General features: G+C 38.1%; 1 protein-coding gene across 1 annotated transcript in view; it reads left to right on the top strand.

Annotated features, from left to right (window-relative positions):
• The window catches only part of Npas3 (neuronal PAS domain protein 3), an 828,669-nt gene that overhangs the window by 751,160 nt on the left and 51,803 nt on the right, over positions 1-25,706 (top strand). The window contains exon 8 of the mRNA XM_048798441.1: positions 9,308-9,426. Coding sequence (XP_048654398.1) covers positions 9,308-9,426 — 119 coding nt within the window. The remainder of the gene's footprint in view (positions 1-9,307; positions 9,427-25,706) is intronic.

Genomic DNA, 25,706 nt, shown 5'->3' with positions numbered 1-25,706 from the left:
GGGTGACAAGCAACTTGTGTACATTGATACAGCAGGAGTGGGAGCCGTTTATTGTAGGACAGGAGGGGTATATATACATTACACACAGCTTATCTTAATTAACATAAACTAGATACAGCAGTCAACCAATAAGGAATCTCCACACTTAATGGGTCACTGGCCTTACTTCACAAACCACTCCCTCTGTCAAAATGCCAGGCGCCATCTTGACTTGTTTACAGACCCTAACATGAACCATAAGCATGGTGATGTGTACAAAACATTCACCCACATATGCATATGACTTGGTCTCTTCTGAGATGCTGTCTTATCAGAGAAGCCCCTGGGACCACCCAACCAAAATGTCGCCCCTCATTAGTCTCTCGCCCCTTACTCTGTGGTGCTCTTCTTTATTTCATTAGCCAGCACCTGAAATTACTGTATTTTTGCTCCTTTCCCAAAATGTAAGCACTGTTACAAATGGTCCTTGCCAGTATACTCACTAAGTATTTAATTTAAATAGCTGAACAAAGAATAAGTAAGCTATAATAAAACATTCGATGTATGTTTACATATATTTAAAATGCCAATACTGTCTTTTATGGCCAGTGCTGAGTAATGACGAGAAGTTCCAGGGACAGGCAGAAGATCAACCTTTAAAAAAAAAATTAAAAAGTGCTCTCTCAGACCACATGCCTGCACATGGAGAGTGAGACTGTGCTTAATAGTGGTTTGATTCACTGCCTGATTTTTCACTCGGCACTGTATAGCTGTGTTCTCATCACATGGTATTGTTCTCATTCCTAATAGAGCTTTAAAGCAAGGAAAAGGCAGAATGCATATGTGTGCATTTGCAACTGCCTCTGTAACCAGATTCCTCTATATAACTCCATTTTTAAATATAGTATGGGGACAACATCTGTGCCTGACATGGAGATCTAGCCAGAATGCTAAGAAAACAAACATGGCAGTTCAACTGGATACTGGCGACCAGTTACTGCCCCATGGATAGGCTGCATGGAAGATTCATGTATATAAAATAGTATATTAAAGTAAACTTACAAAAGCAAAGAGCAATCACTGCAACCATAATTTTTTCTTCTTCTTTGGGATTCTAATTTTAAAAGCATTAAAGGAGACAGCTGCTCATGCTGTGATATGCGCTAAACAGCCTGAAGGATGGAAAAAAATATATTTGTAGCTCATAATAACTATTGACCTTTCTGATATACAATGTTCTCTGTGTTAGCTATTCAGTTCTATCAACAGTGAAGATTGAACATGACTTTTTAATAGAAAACATGGGGTTTTGAGCTGCCTTCACAAAGGTGTTTATGTATTATTTTTGTATTGTACTACGAAGACCAAGTCCGAATGCCCTTTGTCTGACATCATGTTTGTCATAAAGAAAGGAAAGAGAAAGGAAAGAAAAGGAAGGAAGGAAATAAAAGAAAGAACCAGAAAAGGGGAAGAAAACCTCAATGTTATTGAGTATGTTTTATATGAAGAATTGGCTCGTAACCACTTTATAGTCGTGATAAAAGCATTGCCACACTGGATCCCATACACAATATTCGTAATGGAATCCACGCTGCATCCCAGGAGGACATGCTATATTTTTCTTCCAGAATAGATCCCTCAAGTGGCAACATTTATAGGGAGTTTCCAATAAGATTTAAAATATTTGCTTGCAGTATTCATATGGCACATCCTTGGGAGTGCACAGCCTGCACAGAATGGGTCATACTGGATATCATGTACTCTCTAAGGCGATCTTTACAATATTCAGGTTTTTCCCCTTGAACTTTCTTGTTGCTTAGTAGTTGTGTATAGAAACACCCACTGGTAGCAGCTTGACTCTGACACTGTGTATATTTCCCCAGAGTGGTATCATCCAAACACCAACTGCGGGAGCAGCAGGCAGCCACTGAATGCTCTCCTCTCCCTCGGGGGACAGCCACACCAAGTAGTAACCCCTGCCAGGAGCTGGAAACCTGAAAGGCAACCTTACGCATTATGATTCTCATCAAAGACAGGCCACACAAGGCCAGGGAGTTTATCCTGACAAGTGGCATGGGTGGCAGACTATTATTATTTTTCCTCTTTTTTCTTTTTGACAGATTATTTTTAATGCACTTTAAAAAACATTTATTACATCATTATTGAACCACAATTATTTTCACAGCTATGCTCTGGATTTTCAGTTAATGATTCACAGGTTTCTAAACAAAGCTGAAGACTCATGACTGGGTGGGAACAGGAATCAGCTCTAATGAGATTAAATAAATCGGGCTTTTTGGTCCCACCCCAGAGCGAGCTTGGAGCTGAGGCAGTCTGGCTGCTGAGGCAGAGCAGCACGGTTGCAACTGCATTGTGTGTAAGGATGGCATAACTCGTGAGCACAGAAAATGGGAGGCACTACTGTGCCACCAGTGGCCACGGATCCCACTCTGGTATCCTAAGGGCCGTTACCCGCTTCAGAGTTGCCCTCACGTGGTAGAAGACAGGCCAGTGGGATGCAAATCAATTCTCCAAAGACAGAGAACAAAGCATTCTCTAGTTCAGGGGAAGATGGAGCCTATCTTCTTTTAACTACCACACCCACTGGCCCATGGCTCTCAGAACAGTTTGCAGAAAACACTTCCTTCAACATGAACACAAGAAGAAGACATAATGACCCCCTCCCCTCAAAAAAAGAAAAAAAAAACTCGTGGAAGAAGATATTGTTTATGTGAGAGAGTGGCCGGGGTAAAGTGGATAATCTGTCTTAAAAGAAAGCATCTTAATGTTACTTTATTTCAACATGTGTAACTGATGTGACTTACATTAGACACAATCCTAAACACTTGGGGAGGATGAGGAAGCCTAGGGAGGAGCAAGAAAGAGATACAACAAAGACAAGTCATCATCCCTGCTTTTCCTCTCTCACAATCTTGTAGGTGACACTGTGGATAGCACCTTTTGCAAACAACCTATTGAAAAAAAAAATAGAGGATTTAGAAATACAGACCCTGCTTATAAAAAATCAGTACTGTTTTTATTTTCCTTACACATGTGTATTTGCCAGATACTGACCCACTGGGTCAAACTCACAAACTTTACCTACTTATATGGTTCTCAATCAAAACAAGGCTATGATTTTTCCAGAAAAAGTTATAGATAGTTGTTATGTTAGTCATTTACTAATATATAATAAATTATCCCAAATATTAATAACTTAAAAAGAACAAAGGTATCTTAAACAGGTATCTTTCTGTTGATCAGAAAGCAAAGAGTGGCTTATCTGGCTAGTTCTGGCTCAGGGTCTGTTGTAGGGTAGCAATCAAGATGGCAGCCAGGTTATAGTCATTGAAGGGCTAAACTGGGGCTGAATGGTTCTCTTCTAAGTTCACTAATATGACTGTTAGCAGGAAGCCTCAGTTCCTTGCTACATTGGCCCTCCCCAGGGCTGCTTGAGTATTGTCACAACATGGCAGCTGGCTTCCATCAGAATGAATGACCACAGAGAATGCAAGGAGAGAATGACTAGTCTGGACTGTACACTGTCAATTCCACCATGTGCTATTTATTTGAACGAAGTCACCATGTCTAGCCCACACTCACTTGAGAAGAGAGGAAATAGTTTCATCTTTTGGAAGGAAGACTTCTGGAGCATTTGTGGCATTTTTAAAATCAGATATGTGCTGGATAAACATAAAATCCACTGGAACAGTTCTGTGAGAAAGGATTTATTTTTACCATATTTGGTCTGCTATTGGGAAACTAGATTGAGAAGATCTTATAATAGTTAATGTTTAGCGAATATTATGTATTGAACATATATTGAATATGTATCCCTCGCCATATAAATGGATATATGATATACACTCAAAAATTTTATGTATGTGCATATGTAATATATAATTGTTACACTGTATTGTTTAGGAAATATAGTATGTATCTATAATATATTCATACAATAAACCATACTAGATGCTATAGGAGACCATAGTTAGACTTGTATCAGTCCTGCCCCCTCACATATCTAACATGAGGTTAAATGGAGATAAAAGAAGCATATAAATGACTATAAGAACAGTATATTGTCAACATTCTTTGGTCATTTGAACATTTTTCATATTCATGCTCTATCATTGAATGTATGGAAGATCTTGGGCCACATACTGACTTTTTAAATAGTTTAACAAATATTTAATATTTGTATTAGTCAGTATGGGCTAGGTTATGCAGCAATAAAAAAAATCCCAAAATTATAACAAAGATTTATTTCTTTGAGGGTTGGCAAGGGGTTCTGTTCCTCAGTGTCTTCTCAGACTCAGATTGGTGGAACAGTCACAACCTAAAATGTTAAGTCATGGGGCAGCAGGAAAAAGAAAGTGGCACATCATGACTGGCTCTTGAAAATTCCACCTAAAAATGACATGTGACTTTTGCTCCTATTCCTTTGGCTGAAGCAAATCATATGAGCAGCCCCAATTCAAAGTGACTACAGAGGGGCATTCCCCTCAACTAAAAGGAAAACTTGTGTAAGAAAAACAACAACTTCATCAAATTTCAGTGGACACATATTCATTTTAAATTCCTAAAATGTATCAGCTTCTAACAAACCTAACTACGTTTGCCAGTGAAACAACTTGGCTTTATCAAAATAATTGCAAAATGAAACAGTATCACCTTTGTCGCAGAAAGTCAATTTGGATGTTTGCACTTTGGATTGTCCTGTGTGCACAGAACATCTCAAAAAGATTTGAAAGATTTGTTTAGACAATAAAGTGGGAACAAGAATATACAGTCAACCCTTCATATGCATGGGTTCTGCATCTGCAGATTCAACCAACTGCTGATCAAAAATATTAAAAATAAATTGTGTCTGTATGAACATGTGCATACTTTTTTCTTGTCATTATTCCCTAAACAATACAGTTGATAAAATCTTTATGTAGTGCTTACATTTTCTAGTACTATAAGTATACAGGATAATACACGTAGATTATATGCAAATGCTACACCATTTTCCATAAGGAACTTGAGCATCTAAGAATCTGGGTATCTGTGGGGGTTCTGGAACCAATTCCTTATGAATACTTAGAGATGACTATATTTAACTTCATATCTTAAGGACTTATCCCAACTCCATTTCTCCTTTAAAAAGAAAAATATTTTACTCACTATTAAGGGGGAGCATTTCTTAAAATTTAATTTTTTTCTTCCTGTGAGGTGTAGTGGTGCATGCTTATAATCCCAGTGACTCAGGAAGCTGAGGCAAGAGAATCACAAGTTCAAGGCCAGCCTGGGCAATTTAGTGAGCCCCTCTCTCAAAATAAAAAATAGGAAGGATATGAGATGATATGAGATGTGGGATAGGATGCCTCTGGGATCAATCCCCAGTACTACAAAAAAATTGGAGGGGAGCACCTCTGGGGCTGTAGCTCAGTGGTAGACCACTTGCCTAGCATGTGTGAGACACTAGGTTTGATCCTTAGCACCATATAAAAATAAATAAATAAAATAAATGCATGCTGGTCATCCTCTACAAAAAAAAAAAAAAATCTTTTTTTTCTCTCCTGCACACTCAGGATTTGTTGACAGTTTGAGGGTTCTGATTCTAGAACTACACTGAAAACATTTGGAGTGTACTAAAAAGAAAGGTCCTTTTTCTGCTTTGGCCTCATGCTCTTGGAGAGACCCGAAAGAGAGTTGACAGTGTTCAGAATGGCCCCGGACCTAGTTTCAGCCTAGAAAGAACTAGATGGTTCTCAGTCATCTACCTCCTCCTTCCACCTCTTATACCTCTTCCTGCCCCTACCTAATAGTAATGAGAACAGCAACTACACCACCAGTTACAGATTCACAAACAGATGTGGAATGACACAGGTAATGATTTCACATGATGGTTGATGGCATTTGCCAACATAAAAATTATTACCCCTTTTGCTATAAATTCTTTATAAATTTTATAAACTATGCAAAAACTGACATTTCAAGAACTGAGGTGATTTAGATTTATTAAAAAGTTGAGCCCCTGGAGATTCAACAAAAGAGAGTACTTTATATTTCTTTATTTAGCTTTTAGTTGCATGGGTCTCACTTTTGTTTTCCAGCTCCTATTTTATAATTCATAGGTTGAAACTAGGCATGACTGAGCTTTGACCACTTAATCCAGCTTTACTACAGATGTCTCCTGGGTCTTGGGCAGCAGATAAAACTTCTCTGAATTCCAAATTTCTTTATCAGAGCATGTGGGTTTCATGGCCACTCTAAAAGTTGACAAAAAACAATTTCATATCTAGAAAGCACTCTAAAATGCATCTCAGACATAAACTGGTGCCACTGTCTCTAGAGAGGATGGGTCCCAGGGAGACTTCTGTCACTACTCTGTCCTCTCTTTGTCTCTTCCTCACATGCCCCTTCTCTATTCAGCATCACACTCTGGTGTGGCCACCATGGCTATGCTGCCTTGGCTCTCTCCCAACAGAACTTTCATTACATTACCTCTCACCTGAGACCGTCAGAAAGCATCTTTCCTGAAGCAGCTGCTCTTGCCTGTCATGTGCAGAGACACCATGGTCACAGTTGGAATAAACCAAGTACATTTACCAGCCCCTGTGGAAGCATGGCATGGTTGTGTGTGTATGCACTGTGAATGAGTTCATCACATGTCCCTTTGAAAGGAATGGTATGGCAGGTTACTTCTGCCTTTGTCCTCAGAACTAGAAATCATGAAGAATTAAAGTGGAAATCATCATCAGAAATCAGGCTATTTTCTAGCTTGCCTGTCTCCCTCTCACTGACTCAACTCACCCACCCCTGCTCTTAAAGTTTGAAGATTAGTTTAGATTATAAATCTCAGCTTCACTGGGCAAAACCTGACCTTAGCATTCCTTGCACACCAGTTGTCCCCGGTGTAATTAACGCTGCCCTGCATGTTTAGGCAATTATCATTGCACCGCATGTGGGGTGCTGTACTCCCGCCTCCGCTGGGGCAGGAGGCAGTGTTTGGCTCCACGGCTCTTGCAAATCTTGTGTCTTCATCCAGCTGGAGGTACCCCTGTGGTGGTCTCTCCTATACACTGTTTTCTGAAAACAGTAGTGATTTCTCATGATGTCTGAATTACCCTCCCTTCTACAGTTATAGGCAATTCCTTCCTGACTAGGTCAGGGTCTCCAGGACCCTGGCCCTAAAACATATTTCACTTATCTGGGAAGTTTCATTTGTCCTCAGCTATTGCAAACACGATCTTGCTGAACAGAACTGAATTTTGAACGCTGTTTATGGTGGGGATTCTGATGGCTTCACGTTAGTTCAAGTCTCTGAGGACCAGTGCCAATAAATGTGAAAGGGACAACAGTAGATTGGCATACTTTTCCATTTCCACCAGGATGAAAAAACTGCTATAAATTAAGTCTAACCTTAAATGTATAATCTGTCCTTGGGAGGAAAAAAAAAAAAAAAGGATATAGCATCTTCAAGCTCTCGGCATCCCTTACGAGAAAAAATTGGTTCTAAGGGTCTCTGATCTTGTGTTTTAGTAAAATAGAACTGCACGGCTGACTGACAGTTCTGATCTAAAGCATTTACGTTTAAGTTTTGATCTCTCTGCTTTTGATTAAAACTAATGAGCTCATTTAATTCAAAATGGGAATCTCTGATAAGAGAAATAAGGTTGATGTGATTGGATTAGAGGGGCAAATTAAACTCTTAGAGCAGAAGTTTGTGCTTATATAGTGTATTAAAAAGCTGTTGGCGTATTATGGCGTGTTAGATGATGAGAAAAATTTCATAGTAATTCATATTTAATCAGAAGAAATGAAAGTACTAAATATAACATGGCTCTGCTTTTCCCTCGAGTGATAAAAAGCTGTACATTTAAGATGACATCAGATCCATGCTCTCTAAAAAAAAAGAAAAAGAAAAAGAAAAAGAAAGAAAGAAAAAGAAAATCTTGAGACACATAAGAAAGGAATGCTTGTCAATGGTCCCATCGTCCCAGAATAGAAATGCCACAAATGTAGGAATATAGAGTCTTATTAAGAATGATACAAGAAAAGCCCCAGACCGCAAATAGCAAGGTTTCTGTTATTAGAGTAGCTCTCATTTCTTCATCTGAGCATCAAGTTTAATATGACAAACAAACATTATGTACTCTTAGAAATATATGAATTACATTTCATAATCTAAAATTTAAAAGCTTGTTTTGCCATTTTATCTATTTTAATAGCTATCTTTATATATACTTAATTCTTAAATCTCTTTATTAACTGTATTTCTTTACCTCCATTCCAGAGAAAATTAGTGTTAGCATAGGGCTACTTAAAAGAAACCTTCATTGTTGTTCTACATCATTTTTTCCTTTTGAATAAGAAAAACTTTAATATTTAAGAAGATAGAATTTGAGTATTTTTTAAGCTTTAACCCCCCCCCTCCCCCGCAATTATTTTATTTGCAGGAAGAGACCTAAATTCATAAAATACCTTAGAAGCTTATTTTTAAGAAAACAGACTTATGCTGCCTTCTGATCCTTTTGCATGAAGGTGTGCTTAGATCAGCAAGATTTTAAGCTACCACTTTTAAGTTTCATAAGTCTACAAATTTTCTACTTACTCTAAAAACATATGAAAGGAACAATTAAGTATTTTGTTTAAGAGAAGAAATCTATTTTCTCATATCAGAAGCAGAGAAGTGAAAAAAGAGACCCCTGCCTATATGGGTAAGGGCCAGGGGCAAGATGCCATTGTGACAGGAATGAGAAGTTGATATCATGAGTAGTTTTTATTTCTGTCCTCGGTACATCCCATTCTCATCCCTCTGTCTGGAGTCAGTTGAGAAGACCTTGGGCTTCTTGTCCCCACAATGAAGACAACCAACTCAGGAGGGCAAGGACATTGGTCAGGATGTGGCTCTCCAATCTGGGAGGCTTTCTGGTTCTGACCCCTCAGCAGAAGCATCTCAGCCTGTACCTTGGTTGACCCCATAAATCTACAGGACCCTTCTTTTTCCTGACTGTCCTCTCTGCACAGGACTCAACTGAGTCTCAAAGTGAGCTACAATTACTTACCATTGGAACCCACTTAAGGAGCTGCTGCAAGTTAAAAGACTTGAAAAAAATCTCTAGCTAGAAACAGGAAAGAAGCTACTTTAGACACATTAATTTTTCTTTTTTATTTTCTGCAAAGTAAACATTCTCTAAATGAGGTAAATTGATTACTACACTCTTAGCACCCATCAGTCATTTATTTTTAGTGAACTCAAGGATTGCACCTGAGCAGTAGCTGTGAAGGGCTGTGGAGAGCTCTAAATCACGTGTGTATGTATTTTTGTATTCCTCAGTGGAGTCCACCAGCCCCAGCCTGCTAACCACTGACAACACCCTTGAGCGTTCCTTTTTCATCCGAATGAAATCTACTCTGACCAAACGTGGAGTGCACATCAAATCGTCAGGATATAAGGTAAGCTGGGTTCGGAGAGGGGAGACATTTCTGTTTCAGACCAATCTGAGCTAATTTGCATTGAGTTTTCCAGATGCCTTGGGTCTGTATAATTAACACATGTGACCTTGACCAGCCCATAGGGTTCCAAGTCATCTTTCCTGTCTCAGAGTAGGGCTTCTTTATACCTCCTTATCACTTTATACCTCCTTATCACTTCAGACATTGCTGATGCTCTAAATGCCCCAGGGTCGTGTCTTTTCTTAAAATGCTGGTTAATAACACGCCAAGTGCTTCAGCACCTGCAAGAAATTCACTCTGATGGAGAAGGTGACCCAAATTCATATCAGTCCTTAAAAGGAGTATTCTAGAACTGTTGCTTATGAAAGTTCTACTTCTCTCACTTTCCCCTTCTAATTCTCCCTTTATCTTTAGGGAAAGACTGTTCAGTTTAGGAGCATCTTGGCTGCTGATATCTGTACACCTAGATAGGAAAATCAGGTTGGGTGTTACCTTCATTCTGAAATTACAGTAATCGAACATCAGTCATACGTTAGCATACACAGAATACACGACATACAGGGTATATGTTCCTCACAAGCAGAGACCAAGTCTGGAGTCATAATCTACGTTATTATCATTTTAAGGTTAAAGATATAAAAGCCCTCTAATCTCAAGAAATTCCAACATTCCAGTTACTATAGCAACATAAATTAAGACCTATGAAATGCCTTTGGCAACCTGAATCTTATCAATTTTACAGCACATTAACCAATCTCAAGCAATATTTATTGTCTGTAGGATGGCAAACAGAAACTGAATGTATCATTGATGTGGCCAGCATGACCTTCCCCAGTTTGGGACTTTAGAACTCCTGATAACTCATTTCTTTAGGGTGACCATAGCATTGTCAAGGGTAAAAACAGCTGTTAACATCAGGCATTGAAACATTCATATAAGTCATCAGGAGACTAGCAGCTGTATAAAGTCAGAGTCATGCACTTTCTTTGACATTAATTCTTCAGAAAAAAAGAAGAAAGAAAGAAAGGAGGTGGGAAAGCAGGCCCTTCCAAGGACGACCTTTAGCTGAGCTGTCCTACAGTCTGAAAGGCACATGTGGTGCAACCTTGACCTTTCCAGGGTGTGAAGCAAAGAGGCAGCCAGGGCAGTTCCACCTGCACCTGCTGCCTGCTGCAGTTCACCCTATGGAGGCTGGCTGCAAAGCAGTGTATTGGGGGAAAGAAAACAGACCTCATCCTTAGGACCACTTTGTATTTCCCTGCCTTGCTGAACACTATGCATTTATTAGTTGTTAACTGTGTAGCATTAGCGAATTTAGGATTCTATAAACAGACTACAGATATGGAGATTATTGTTACTTTTATGCTAGAACGATGCATTCTTTGCATCCCAGATTTTAGGAGCCATAATATTTTCTTTCAACTCTTACTTTTCTGTCTCTCAGCATTGTTTCTTCACCTTTTCTGGGTTTTACTGGTTTGTGGGGGTATATCATAGGAGGAGCAGGTTTTAAAATGCAATAGTTAGTATAATTTAATATCATTAGATAATGTAATTTTAAAAATTCTGTTTATACTACAAGCTAGAGATCTCAAATCTCTTCAGATTTTTTGGTCTGCAAGAGTAGAACTGGTCAGGTGCAGAGGCACATATCTGTAATTTCAGGGTCTCAAGAGGCTAAGGCAGGAGGATCTCGAGTTCAAAGCCAGCCTCAGCAACTTAGCAAGGCCCTAAACAAATTATTGAGACCCTGTCTCTAAATAAAGTATAGAACAGGGCTGGAGGTGTGGCTCGGTGTTTAAATACGCCTGGGTTCAATCCTTGGTACCCCCCCCCCACAAAAAAAGGCTATGTGGATAAAGAAGTAATATGAAGAAACAGTTTGGGTCTACGAAAGAGACCAAGTATTTTGTGTTTGAATTGCCATATGGGCATCTCAGCAAAGTTGATTTTGCTGCTAGACCTGATCAGACAAATGAAGATCTTAGAGACTGATACTTCATTCATTCAGCAAAGATTCATTTAATTCCCACTATGGGACTTGTTCCAGATCCTAAAAATCCAGCATTGAAGAATAATGTTTTTGCTTTCATAAAAAGTTTTCCTCTTACAAATCCCACAATTATGTACAACTATAATGCTTCAATAAAAATATGGAAAAATGTTTCCCCCTTACATTCTATTGGGGGAGATGGACTATAATAAATCAATTAATAAAGAAGGTGATCTCAAAGAATAATGAATACCAAAGTAACAACAGGTGAGCTCTAGGGCCTGACAATATGTTGGGCATGATATAGTTTATAGATATTAAGCATCACAACAGTCCTAGAGGAAAATGATTTTATTGGTTCCACTTCACAGATTAAGAAACTAATGCTAGGGAGGATGATTAGCATATTTATGCTAGAATGAGGCATTCTTTGCATCCAAGGTTTTAGGAGCCACATTAAAGAAGACAGATTAAAGAAGACAGAACTTGAATTTGGGGAGTCTCAATCCACACCCCATGTACTTAACAACTAGGCTACACTACTATGTGGAGTGAAGTCAAGTAATGTGAAGGAGTGGCTGGTAGGGGCCAGAGACCACTTTAGATAGGAGGGTCACAGAAGGCCTCTCTACATAGCTAACATATCACCTATGAGTAGTGAGTAAGAAGGGAAGAAACAAATGGAATAAAAATGTTTCTGAAGCAATTTGAGTTTAGGATTAAAGATATCTTGCTATAAAGGTGGCCTTAAAGAAATAAAATATTAAAATGCACAACCTTGAACAAACAGTATTGGAAAAGATTTGGGAGCTATTCCAGAACCCATCAAATCATATAATGTTAAAGTACCCATACTCCTCTACCATACCCTATTCAAAAGTCTTTCCCAAGATACCATGAAAGCCCCCACCTAGTGCCTTATTCCCCTCCCCAGAACGGCTGCTACAAGAATTGATTCATCCACTGTCCCCCAATAAGATGAATCACCCAACAGATATGACTTGTCCCCTCCTCCTTCTCAGTGAACAAACATCTCTCATTAATTAACCTTGTCTGAAATTTGGTAGAAAAACTGATGAGAACCCATGACATACACAACTGAATAACATCCCTACTTATCTGTTCATTCTCAGTAAGTAAATCTAGCAGTTTATAAAACATTCCAATAAACCTGGTAATCATCCCGCCACCACACAATAAACACAAATAAAAAGAAACAGTGAAGATAATTTCTCTGTCCCAATATTCACCCTAATTTATTACTATTGTGTGCGTCTCTCTTTTTCCCTTAAAGATCCAAGATGGTAAGCCTAGCTCATTGCAGGTCACTATACTTCTCTCCATTTTCTCCTGCGATTTTGGTACATGAACCTTTAGAAAGTTCTCCATCATTTTATCCATTGCTGTTAGCACTGACAGTAATCACAGAAACAAAAATACCACTTACTGAGCATTGACCCTGTGTCAGATACTGTGCCAACCATTTTATATTTATTTTTTTAATCCACAGAACATTATTATTTGAAAGCCTCCTTTGTGCATTGTTTTTCTCATTTTCCATATAGTGAAACTGAGGCCTTAATAGGCAAAATGCTTTCCCATGTTCATAACTTTTAGGTAGCTAGTGAGGAGTCAAAATTGAATTCATGCAATATTGATTGATTGATTTTTTGCAATACTGGGGATTGAACCCAATGGCACTACCAGTGAGCTTCACCTCCAGCTCTTTTTGTTTTTATTTTGACACAGGTTGATAAGTTGCTGAGGCTATCCTCCAACTTGCAATCCTCCTGCCTCAACTACCTAAGTTGCTGGGATGACAATCATGAGCCATGGTGCCAAGATTGAATCCATGCCATTAGGTTCTAGCATTTTAACCCCTCTCTTCACTGCTTAATTAAGTCCAAAGATGGGCTCAGGATGAGATGGACATCAGCATTTGAAAAATTATTGAATTTAAATTTTGAAAAGAAAAACTTCTTGCCTGATTAAAATCTTCCCCTTGTGGCTCACTAAATCCCATTGCACTGATATAGCCACACTTGTTGATTACAATGGCCCCCAAGGATTTACCTTCCTTCCTGGGACTCATACCTGCTCCCACAAAGGCTGAACATCCCTAAGCTGAAAATCTGAAATGCTCCAAAGTCTGAAACTTTTTAACACTATCATAATGCTACAAGTAGAAAATTCCACACCTGACCCCATGTGACAGGTTGTAGTCAAAACACAAATGCACTAAAAATATCAGCACAATTCACAATAGCAAGACTGTGGAACCAACCTAGATGCCCTTCAATAGACGAATGGATAAAAAAAAATGTGGCATTTATACACAATGGAGTATTACTCTGCATTAAAAAATGACAAAATCATAGAATTTACAGGGAAATGGATGGCATTAGAGCAGATTATGCTAAGTGAAGCTAGCCAATCCCTAAAAAACAAATGCCAAATGTCTTCTTTGATATAAGGAGAGTAACTAAGAACAGAGTAGGGTCGAAGAGCATGAGAAGAAGATTAACATTAAACAGGGATGAGAGGTGGGAGGGAAAGGGAGAGAGAAGGGAAATTGCATGGAAATGGAAGGAGACCCTCAGAGTTATACAAAAGTACATACAAGAGGAAGTGAGGGGAAAGGGAAAAATAATACAAGGGGGACAAATGAATGTCAGTAGAGGGGGCAGAGAGAGAAGAGGGGAGGGGAGGGGAGGGGAGGGGGGATAGTAGAGGATAGGAAAGGCAGCAGAACACAACAGACACTAGTATGGCAATATGTAAATCAATGGATGTGTAACTGATGTAATTCTGCAATCTGTATATGGGGTAAAAATGGGAGTTCATAACCCACTTGAATCAAAGTGTGAAATATGATATATCAAGAAATTTGTAATGTTTTGGACAACCAACAATAAAAAATTTAAAAAAAAAAATATATATATATATATATATCATATATAACTGCCTTCAGGCTGTGTATAAGGTGTCTAAGAAATATAAATGAATTTCATGTTTAAACTCGGTTCCCATCTCCAAGATATCTCCTTATGGATATACAAATATTCCAAAATCTGGGGACAGAGGGACTGTAATTTGAAACACTTCTGGTCCCAAGCACTTCAGATAAGGGATACTCAACCTGTACCACATAACTAAGACTCTTAGCCAGAGAAATGCCAGTCTCCATCTACTACAGAGTGTCAACTGTTGAGGCTTAGTTTGCTACACCCCAGTCCTCAGGAAAGTTGCCCTCTCTAATGAAGTTTCCTAACTATGAGCTGACATTGGGTTGTTTCTGTCCTCATTTGCTTTGAAATCCACGGTAGCATGTTATCTGGTCCAGCCACTGCTTATGCCTTAGGGGCTTCCCTGTTGTTTGGGTCTCATTGTTGGGTACATATCTTAGCCTAACACAGCTCCCATTTAAATTGCCTCCCATCTCTATTCTGCCTTCCTGATTAGGTCTATGGCTGGGGGAACTCACTAGGTGTAGCACATGGGGTACAAGTAGATACGCAATCAGGGAAATTATAGAAGTGGAGACTAATTGGGTCGCCTCCTTAGCTCCTGTCTTTGGAGGATAGTTTCCTTTGGTGTGGGACTTGCAGTTTCCTAATCTACTCTTAAATGCCCACCAGCACCACTATCATTTCCGGAATATTTATCCCCACACATTCTAATGTCCTGATTCTGATGACATAGTACAGCAGCCTAGACTGAGAAACAGACAAAGAGAGAGAAAAATCTCTGTCGTGTTTTACATAGTGCTGAGAATGTCTCTGAACTCTTTGCACAGGGAAAATCAGCAAATGCTGGGAGTTCCTGTTCTGACACATGCTCAGATTACTAAGGGAGGATGAGGGAACTCAGGATTCTTCAAAATAAACAGTCCCCCATCTGGGATGATTCAGATATGGATTTGCCTGTAGCTAAGTGTTGAACTAAATGACTTCTGAAATTCTATCCGGCCTCCTTATGATATAAAGAATCATAAAAATAATTGGTAGGTTCACTGGTTTATTAGGATTGCTGATAAGCCTCAGTTTTAAGAATAGCTATATCTAGACATGAAGTAACAAAACCAATAAACTCAAAGGGGAAAATGAGCCAAAGGAAATTCTTTTGCCTTCTCTAAGCACAAACAAGGGTGTCTTTTAAATTGGAGACTACTCGAGTTCATTTTTAAAATTCATAATTGTATCTGTTCTGTGGGGTGAGGTACACACATAATCTTAATCGTGATTTGTTTCATTTGGAATGTCACAGATCCCTTTAAAGATTTGATGAAATCTACAGAGACCCTACCAAGGTAAATTTATTTTGCATCTGTAGGTTCTTGAATCCTTAAAGTTTATCCATTGATCTCAAATTACAAAATCCTATTTAATATGTCATCTTCAGTACTTACTAAGAAACTAAGTTAATACATCTTCACAGATACAATAGCCTTTTCCTTCCACCTCATTTCTTCGTCTCATTTATCCATCTAGTGTTAATACATATTGAAGTCCTGTGGCAAAATACAACTCCTACACTGCAGAAATACAAAACTAAGATTTGCATTTTGATCTCCTCATAAAGATAAGGATAATCTTCTAAAATGGTTTTATCAGAAAATATTTGTTAGAAATAGTATAGCTAATATTTTAAAATTATATCTATCGTCAAGACAGTTCTTTTCAGTGGCACTCGATCCCTCCTTCCTGTTCACTTAGGTGCACATCACTAGAATTTCCAATGTCAAAATCACAACCAGCTAAATTTAAAAGTTGAAACCTCTTTATATGCAAACTTGGTCTTGATTGAATGTGTATAGTAACAATCTCAACACCATAGCAGACTAGCAGGGAATTACTGCTTACTATTTCAGTCATTTGGAATTTTAGTTCTTGGTTTAATTCTTCAATGAAGTCCACAATACTAAGAAGCCCATCTTTCCCTCTTGCTTACTTACCCCTGTTAATGCATTGCCAAGATGGCTTGAATCCACCTGCTTCTGTTTTCATTCTTCCAGCTTAATGCGTTTTTCCAGAGCTATTGTGGGAAATTTCCAAATTACTTTCCAAGACACTTTACTTCTCCATTCTATCCTATGAACTACTCCCTTAAGTATCTTCCTGAAGTCTCAGAGATCATTCGCTTCTCCACTGCTATGTCGTTAATGGGTCATCAATGGATCACAGTGCCGACATGTTTTAGAATCTGACTCCTGCTTAACTTTCCTACCACCATCTGCAACACTCTTTCCTGGAACTCTTACCAAAGTGTTCTAATCATATCCATCCAATCACTTTTCTTGAAATACGATTGCCTATTCACATGGCTCTGGTTTTGACAATGCTATTTTCTTTTCCTGAAATGTCTTTTTGCCACCTGAAAAAATTCTAACTATCAAATATTGCTTCTTTTTTCATTTCCCCTTATACATGTAAATAAAACTATTCCTTCTCCCCTGTGCTAAAATAGCATCTTTAGGTGCTACTTACACTCTCTGTACCTCAGTAGTATTATTTATAAAATGAAGCTATTAATAGTATATGACCCAAAGACTTCCTACAGATCAAGTGAGATGACAGAAGCTCCATCTTCTCTCCATTTTGTAAAGTACTTTCATATAATTTCATATGTAGATCACAATAATTATTTCTGGAAATTATCTCTATTTTCCCAATTTTGAAGTTAAGTAAAATCGAAGTACAGAAATGTGAATTGACTGTTCTAAAGTCACAAATACAGTAAATGGCATGACTGAGAGAGTTATCTAGATCTTGACTTCAAATGCCTTCTTCTTTTCAGTAATACCATTAGATACTGGGGACTTTCTTATTCTGCTTTCTCCCCCCAGGACCTAGCACAATCTGCTGCATATAGTTGCCACTCAATAAATTTTGGTTTAATTGAATTGCATGATTTCTCTTCTTCTGAGGTACAAATGATGTGTTGGGGTGGGGGCAGGATGTTGACAGAAGCTCCATACTGCTAGAGATCCTGCAAGCTGACATCAGTGTCTTTTAGATGTGACCATTGAAATAGCTATGAATTCAAATAACTGTACCATGATCTGACTCCATTTTCTCCATCCCACCTACAAGGATATTGTGAATTTTTATCAATGACTTATAATTGAAAGTACCAGATCAGCAGTATTCCCTTTCGAGTTCAGTTGAGGATTCCTTTCAGGAAACAGGAGGCTGTCATATCAGCTTCACTTATTCTTCATGACTTCATATCAATCTCACCATTTTCTTTCTAAATTATCTTTCAAAAGTTTTTATTAGAGATTAACATTTTAGGACCCTCCCTCTTTCCTTTCTTTTTCTCCCTCACCCCATTCATTTGTATGTTTTTTTGTGATGCTGACGGGGGACCAAATCCAAGACCTTGTGCATGCTATGTAAGCACTACTTGTTTTAGCCAGCTTTTTTGCTGCTGTGACTAAAGGATCTGATCAGAACAACTATAGAAGAGGAAAAATTTATTTGAGGACTCATGGTTTCAGAGATCTTAATCCATAGAAGGTCAGCTACATTCCTCGGGGCTCAAGGTAAAGCTGAATATCATGTTGGGAGAGGTGGCAGAGGGTGGCCAAGGGAAGCAGCTCACATCGCAGTGAACAGGAAGCAGAGAGAGACAGACTCCACTCTCCAGATACAAATATCTACACCAAAGCTTCGCCCTAATTCCCACCTCCTCCAGCCACACCCTACCACTTCAGTTACCACTGAGTTAATTCCTATCAGGGGATGAACTCTCTTATTGGGTTAAGACTCTCACAAACCAATCATTTCTCCTCTGAACCTTCTTGCATTGTCTCACATGAGAGCTTTTGGGGGACACTTCACACCCAAACCATAACACTACTCCACCACTGTGCTACATCTCAAGCCCCCTTGATACTCTTTCTAAAAATTATGGTAAGCCAATACCTTGCTTTGTGGCACAGTTTCATGATTTCTCAGATATTGCTAAGGATATATAAAGTGTTATCACAAGACTCTAGCTCTTTCTTGCCCCAAAGGCTGTCTGTAAGCGTTGAGTTTTAATACTACCAAGAGAGGTTCAGCATGAAGGTACACCTAGGTAGTCATGTATTAATGGTCCTTCTCTGAAGATTCCTAAGAGTATACACTAAACACATCAATGAGGAGCTGCCCTTTCTCCCAGATGAGTGTGGACATACTAGATGCCATCTGGATCTCTATTCCAATCTGAGATTCAGAGATGTTCCAGATGTCTGGACATATCAGTAGTTCTCCTGAAGCTTGCTTCAGCTTTGTGTTGTCTTGAAATGATGACTACAGTATTCCAAGCTGTGTAAAATGTAACTGTCTTGTCAAATCAATAGATGAATTTTCAGAGAGACCAAAAATTCTGTCAACCCATTCAGGCTTTCGAAGGCTAGGCTTTTATTGCCTTTCAATCAACCCAGACACACAGAATAAATTGAAGGAGAAAAAAATTTCCAGGGTAGAATTTACAGGCAGAGGTTATCCTGATGAAAAATGCAAATAGAGGAAAGAACCAATAAAATCAAATTTTTAAAATCCTATTATCTCGTTTTAGTCTCTGCTCACCTCTGCACAATTGTCCATTACAACGTGGTTTCCAGTGTCATTTTAAATACAGCTGACATTGTTTCTGATCTTAAAGAATTTATTTCCCATTACCATGGCATGACAGTAGTTCCGGCTTGGGATATGTCATTTCTGCCGGGACTAATCAGCTAGCTATTTTACCAACTAGAGGCATAATCACTAGCCATTCTGTGAAGTGTCTGTAAATTCCAAGTATGTCAGTGACTGCAACCCAAGTATGTTGCTAACTTACAGGTACTTCATTTTCCATTGTACAGATTACAGAAAGAAAGTAGGAGAGGTAACAGCATTCCTCTTTCACTAATGCTATATCTTTACAGGTTGGTTTTATGAACATTTGCTAACTAAGAATAACAAAAGTAATGATCACTTTGCAAATTACATCACTGATGTAAAATTTAACATCTTTTTCTCTATGTACTTTCTTTAATGGCCTTCAAAAATTATAGTTAATGTCTTTGTAAATATATTCTCAATCTAATAAATTTGTTTATATAATTATTCCTCTATGAGACATTGGCACATTGAAATTAGTTTTAAGGGGCTGGGGTTGTGGCTCAGTTGTAGAGCACTTGCCTAGCACGTGTGAGGCACTGGGTTCGATCCTCAGCACCACATAAATAAAATAAAGTCATTATGTCCATCTACAATTGAAATTTTTTTAAAAAAAAAGAAAATAAATTCGTTTTAAAAACTGACTTAACAGCTAAAAAGTAAACACAAACACAGTTCATTATTATTTTCAGGTGTGGCACTCTTTAACATGCTGAGATGCCCTATAAACATATGAGATCGCCAACAATATCTGTTTCTCTAAAGTAATCTCTTGATCCGGTAGTCTGCAGTAGAAGTTATTTAACTCTTAACACAGTTTAAGGGCTTCCAGATACATCACCCTCTTTGGCCCTAATTATCTCAAAACCACTTGACTGAGTGAGTAAGCACAGAGGTTGTGATGTCACATAGCCAAGGATTTGGACCTAGTCATACATTCCTCACCATTTGACTTAAAATAAATTGTTTAACTTCATTAAGTATATGTTTGCTCCCTTGTAAATTGAAAGTACCAAGAAAACTTCTTTCATAAGGTTACTGTGAAATAATTAAGACAAAGTACTTATGACAATGGCTGGCCCATAACGAGCACATAACATATGTCCATATGTGAAGTTTCATGTTTATGGAACTCATATTGTGAGTTTGACAAAGGTGAGGCTAGATGATCCCAAACCCTAGCTTCTACAACTCCTCATCTGTACCTGTAACTATGGAAAGTAGTAATTCATCAGTACTATTTCAGATTATCTCCTGGAAGTTATATGAGCTCCAGAATAATAAATTATTTCTTCTGAGTATAGAAAATGCATTTATTTCTGGGAAATTTCTCCTTGCTTTAGCGTCCTGAATAATGATTTGATTATAAGGGACAAAATATGACTGAAATACGTCATCTGTCCCTTTAACAAAAGAAGCACATACCAAATGGTTTTCTCTAGAATTGATTTAGCGTCATGGCAAGACTAATATAGCCCTTTAATGTAAGAAATGAAGTAGGGGCAGGGCTAATTTGATGTTGTGGATCTCTGGAATAAATGGAGCTTCTAGGCTGTTATAGCCCACAGGCTTCAGGTGTGGTTAGAGCATCTACATACATAAATTGAACCCTCTAGGGAAGGCAAAATACCACTGTGGCTTCAGCCTTGCTGCATGGCAGAGATACTATGCACCATTCCATAGGGGACTCTGTTGACTCATTCCAAATAGAGGAAAAGAGCCAGGATTCTGGATTTCTCATCTTTTCATGTATTGACTTCTCAGGGGACAAGGAACCAATCATATCATTCCACTCTCTATAAATGCTTCCACCAAACTCCACCATCAGACTAGAAAAATGACCTCATTGCAAAGTTCTTTGAGTAAAGAGACTCTTATTTAAAGAGGAGATTACTATGTTCTCAACCCTCTGTAGTAATATTGAAGGGAGAAGTTTTAGGATGCTGCCTTGGCTGTGTGTGTGTGTGTGTGTGTGTGTGTGTGCATGCATGCGTGTGTGTTAATCTGAACTACCTCTGAGCAACATATATCTCTAACTTACCATTGCTTTTTACCTCCTATTTGGCAAATTTCTATGGAAATGGCGCATATACATTGTCACTTGAGTTATAGCAGCATTCATATCTTCCTTTTGCCGGGGCCTTCACACCTGTTTTTTATTCTTCCTGGAGTGTATATTGTCCTGAGATTTTCCTGTGGATCACACATGTACTTCACTAAGATTTCTGCTTAAACATTACTTTCTTTACCTCTCAATCAAAAACACCTCAAGTATACCCTCTATACCCCATCATATGCTTTATCCCACCACCTTATTGTTCTTGATAGCACTTAATACAGCCTGACACTGTTTTACACATTTATTTGTCAATAGTTTTACTCCCTCACTAAAATGTAAACCACAGCTCCTAAAACAAGATACATAGAGGAAATTCAATAAACTTTTGTTTTTATAAATAAATGAATGTAAAAAATATTGTACATGATTTGTACTAGCTAAGGCCAAAACACATTCCTTCTTTGGGTCAGAGTTCCAGCTCTTCTAAAGAGGATTTAGAGATGAGAAGATGCCACCAATGGAGTTATTTAATTTTTTTTTTCGTTTCCAGGCCCTGATAAGTGTAAGTTGAAGTTTTCCTCCTTTTGCTTTTAAAAAAGCTACACTAACGGTTGACATATTCTATGACGTATTTTATGCTATCCTATTCAGTTTTTAACAAATCAACATGTATTTAACTTGTACCCCACTTGTACCCAATTCTAGTGGCTAGAGCTCTAGAAGCACAATCAAGAGATACTTGATTATTACTTCGTAGTTCTGAATATATTTAACAGTCCTCAACAGCCCCTTATCAAATGTCCTTCAAACTCATGATTCCTTGTAGAAATCGTGAAAACAGAGTGGCTTAATAGGGGCACACCTGGTGGGGAGAATCAGAAAATTCTATTCTACTACCAGCACTTTTTTCCTTACTTGCTCTGCAATGTTGGACAAGTAACCTAGTTATTCTGAGCTTCTATTTCTTTGATTAAAAACCAAGTAAACAATAGAACTTCCCTTCCATGCTCATTAGTGATCGAGGGCAGAGACTGTATCCCCTTTAGCTCCACTGTGTGTGTATCTTAGGGCTGTAGGGCCTTTGGGATGCTCTGGGTAAAATGGAATAGAAGATTTACTAAGGATCAGCCCCTTATTTGGGGAAAAGGAGATGCTAAAATCTGTGGGGAAGTCTGGCAAGAGCCATTCAGAGTAACCAAGAGCTACCATATTTCTTTGTGACCAAAGCTAGTTTGAGAACCTAAATATTGCAGGAAATATTTAACTAAATCGATGCTGCAAGGTGTTAGAAGAGGTCTGGGGAGGATTTTATTATTCTTAGGGGGACTCAGTGAACTTGTGTACCTTGTCCTGAGAGGAGACTATAGATGGAATGAAACCACTCAAACTCTGGGAAATCAATTGAGATCCTAAATTGAAGACAAAAATAAAGTGGTGATTTGAGAAAATACTCCCCTTGCTTTATGCCATGAGCAGTGGCGGATTTTTTTTCTTCACTTCCTTTAACACAGTATTATTTATGTCAAAACAATGACTCTATGCCAAACAACATACAGCACCATGTTCTTATGGAATTTATCTGTCTTCCCCTTTAATGTTTTTTATTGGCATTTAGCTTATTGGTAAACACCTGTGCCAGCATTGTCTACAATAGTTGTAAGTTTCCAGTTGAAAGCACCTGAAACTTTCAATATGACTGAAATGGCCCCATAGGCAGTTGAATCCTGGGTAAATGTTCTTAATGATGAGTGGAATTAACAGTTTATAACTGTTAAGCTCTTCAAAGAAAGACATCACAGAAATATAAACCACTGTTACTCTTGACTTGTTATTTTATTGTGAACTACTATCTTCTTTATGAAATGTGTCTTTTCTCTCATCATTGGAAAGATCTGGAAAGTGATGCAATTTGTCCAAGGACCCATAGTGGTCACATCCCACTTTGGCATGGTGGATGAAAGTTGAATTCTGTGAATTTGAGCTCCAAGACACAAAAATAGTATCTGTCCCCTCAGGTTCTCAAGCACTCAGACAACACTCAGCCTGCCATGCTGAATTAAAACCCAAAAATAGACACAGAGTGACAGAAAGGCACTCAGTAGGCTAAAAAAAAAAAAAAAAAAAGAACCAAGAAATCATATGTCACTCTCCCATGGAGTTTTGGCAGACTGGTAAGCCTGGAAAGGACCCTCATCCAATCTTCCTCCCCACACAGTACTTGTCTCCTGGGGGAAGACATCAGTGGAGGTGTGCCACAAGAGCCCTGGAGAAATTTGGGCCCTCAAAGAATCTTATCTTTTCCCTTTTTGCATTCATAAATCACCCTCCTAATCATGCCAGCCAGTCCTAAAAACTTTAAGAGGATGGTACTCGGCTAGTGAAAATTCATAGACACCTGCTCTTGATTTACTCCCTGCTTAGAATAATTTTTATACAGCTGTGATATCAGAATGACTCTGTTCAAAGTACCAAACAGTGGGGCTCAGTCAAGAAGGGATACATCGGATGTTTGGGTTATAATGATTTCAGCTATTTCTTTTTTTTTTTTAACAGCATCATTAGTAATCTGTCACTCTAATAATATTAATTCCCTTTTGACATCATGGAAGTAAGAAGAAATCATCACTGACATCAAAAATGAGGTGATATTTCAGCAGTGTTATTTCACTGAAGATAAAATGGAAAGCTTTATTACTCCCCATGCCTCAAAGAAAGCTGAACAAGGCGTATGCTGACCCTAGAGCTTCTCTACCTCAGTTCCTTTCAGACTAATAGGAAATAACTAATTTTAATTGTTCCAGCTGGTTTCAGAATATATTTTCCCCAAAATCTTTACATCTAAATATTAAATTGTTTTAAAGAATAAGCTTTATCCATTTATAAGAATGTGAGAAAACAAAGAGAATCCAGAGTAACCAAGAATAATCTATAATTTTCATTCTTCAACATCACCTTTTGTTCAAAGTATTTAGGCATTGATTTCACTCAATCATGTGGTCAATACTGATTGTGTGCCTCTGTGTATAACACACTGTACTGGGTGCTAGGGAGACAAAGATGGATAAACCAAGTCCTTGGTACAGAGAGCAGAGTCTAGACTTAGGCACACAAAGAAATGATTGTGAGAGAGTGTGATGTGATCTACAGTAGAGGTGTGTTTGAGAGCAATACAATCAAATGGGTAAATCTGTGTGGTGCAAGAGGAGAGGATTCCACAGAAAGCATCATTTTAGCCAACTCTTAAAGGATAGACTGGCTCTGCAGAGATATTAGATGATTAAGAGGTGTGATTTATGAATGCAAATCAGCAGAAAGATGGAGGCATCAAGTACATTGAGCAGAAATATCTCTGACTCATGGGAAGCAGGACTGAAGACATCTGGACTGACTTGGCAAACCTAGACCAGAGTAGGAGGCTTCATTTCATGCAGTACCAGCCCCACAGGATAATCAGTGTTCAGGGTAACAAGGATGAAAATTATGAGTATTTCATGTTAACAAAATTTCTTGGGTTCATTATAAGAAAGAGAACATGATTTTCTAACAAGGATACCATGAAAGCCTTTAAGGTAGGAGACTAAGACTTTCAATTTATGTAAGTCATTGGAAAATTTCTTTTAGAATTCTTTTCCTTTTTTTGTCCTATCATCCTGCCAATGTGAGTATGTGAGTGCAGGGATTTTTTTCCCCCCTAAACTTCAATTTGCTTGAATAAATAAACATTCTTAGAGAAGGAATATGATATTCCTAGAACTAAACAGGGACAGGGAACAAAAACCAAAAATCCTTATGCACTGAAATCTTGGATTGCAAAATGAATCAAAGCAGGAAGCAAAAACTAAACCTCAGTCTCAGAGTACTTGGTCTGTACACTGCTGGATGCTTGGAAATACTCCTATATTGGGCACAATATACATTTCAGGCAGCCTGAGCTCCCCTTAGATATATTATTCAGTGAAACCCCTGACTTTAAAGATGATGACTAACTTCTCGTTAGAAAAATTTATTTGTTCAAGTCATTCATTTCAAATTTTCATTGACTATTCAACCATTATTCTAATTGTAGCAACCTTCAAAAATAGGGTTATCTAAGCACCAATCCCTTTGTTCCAATCAGAACTGTGCATGTTGGATCAGGGGCAACCCATCTGCAATTAAACAACTGTTCTTAAGCGAGCAGTAACTGATGACATAAAATATGAGTTTTATAACTGCAAATATTCAATATTATAAGTGGGATTTTTAAAGAATCAAATCTAGTATCTGAGTACTGGATTTTCAATATGACAATTTTCACCTTTTTTCCCTCTTCCTCAGGGGGGAAAAAAGAACTTTTATATTCCTGGATTGAATTCTTAAATATTTTTTTAAAAACAAACTTTCAACAAATTTTTAAAAAGAGATCTCTCCTTTTCTGCCTATTTTTGCAGTGTCTGCATATGCTTTATCTTTCTATCAAAGATAATGTGAAACTTTGGTGCTTTGTGTTGCAGGTCATTAGTTGAGTTGCTTTTTATCTACTTGATTTTATTTATTTTTCTTTTTCAAACATCTTTTTCTTCCCCAGATAATCAATGCT

Source organism: Marmota marmota, unplaced genomic scaffold (assembly GCF_001458135.2).
Source record: "Marmota marmota marmota unplaced genomic scaffold, marMar, whole genome shotgun sequence".
NCBI classification, from domain to species: Eukaryota; Metazoa; Chordata; class Mammalia; order Rodentia; family Sciuridae; genus Marmota; species Marmota marmota.
Note: the sequence above shows the minus strand (reverse complement) of the source record. Positions and strands in the feature narration are given on the sequence as shown.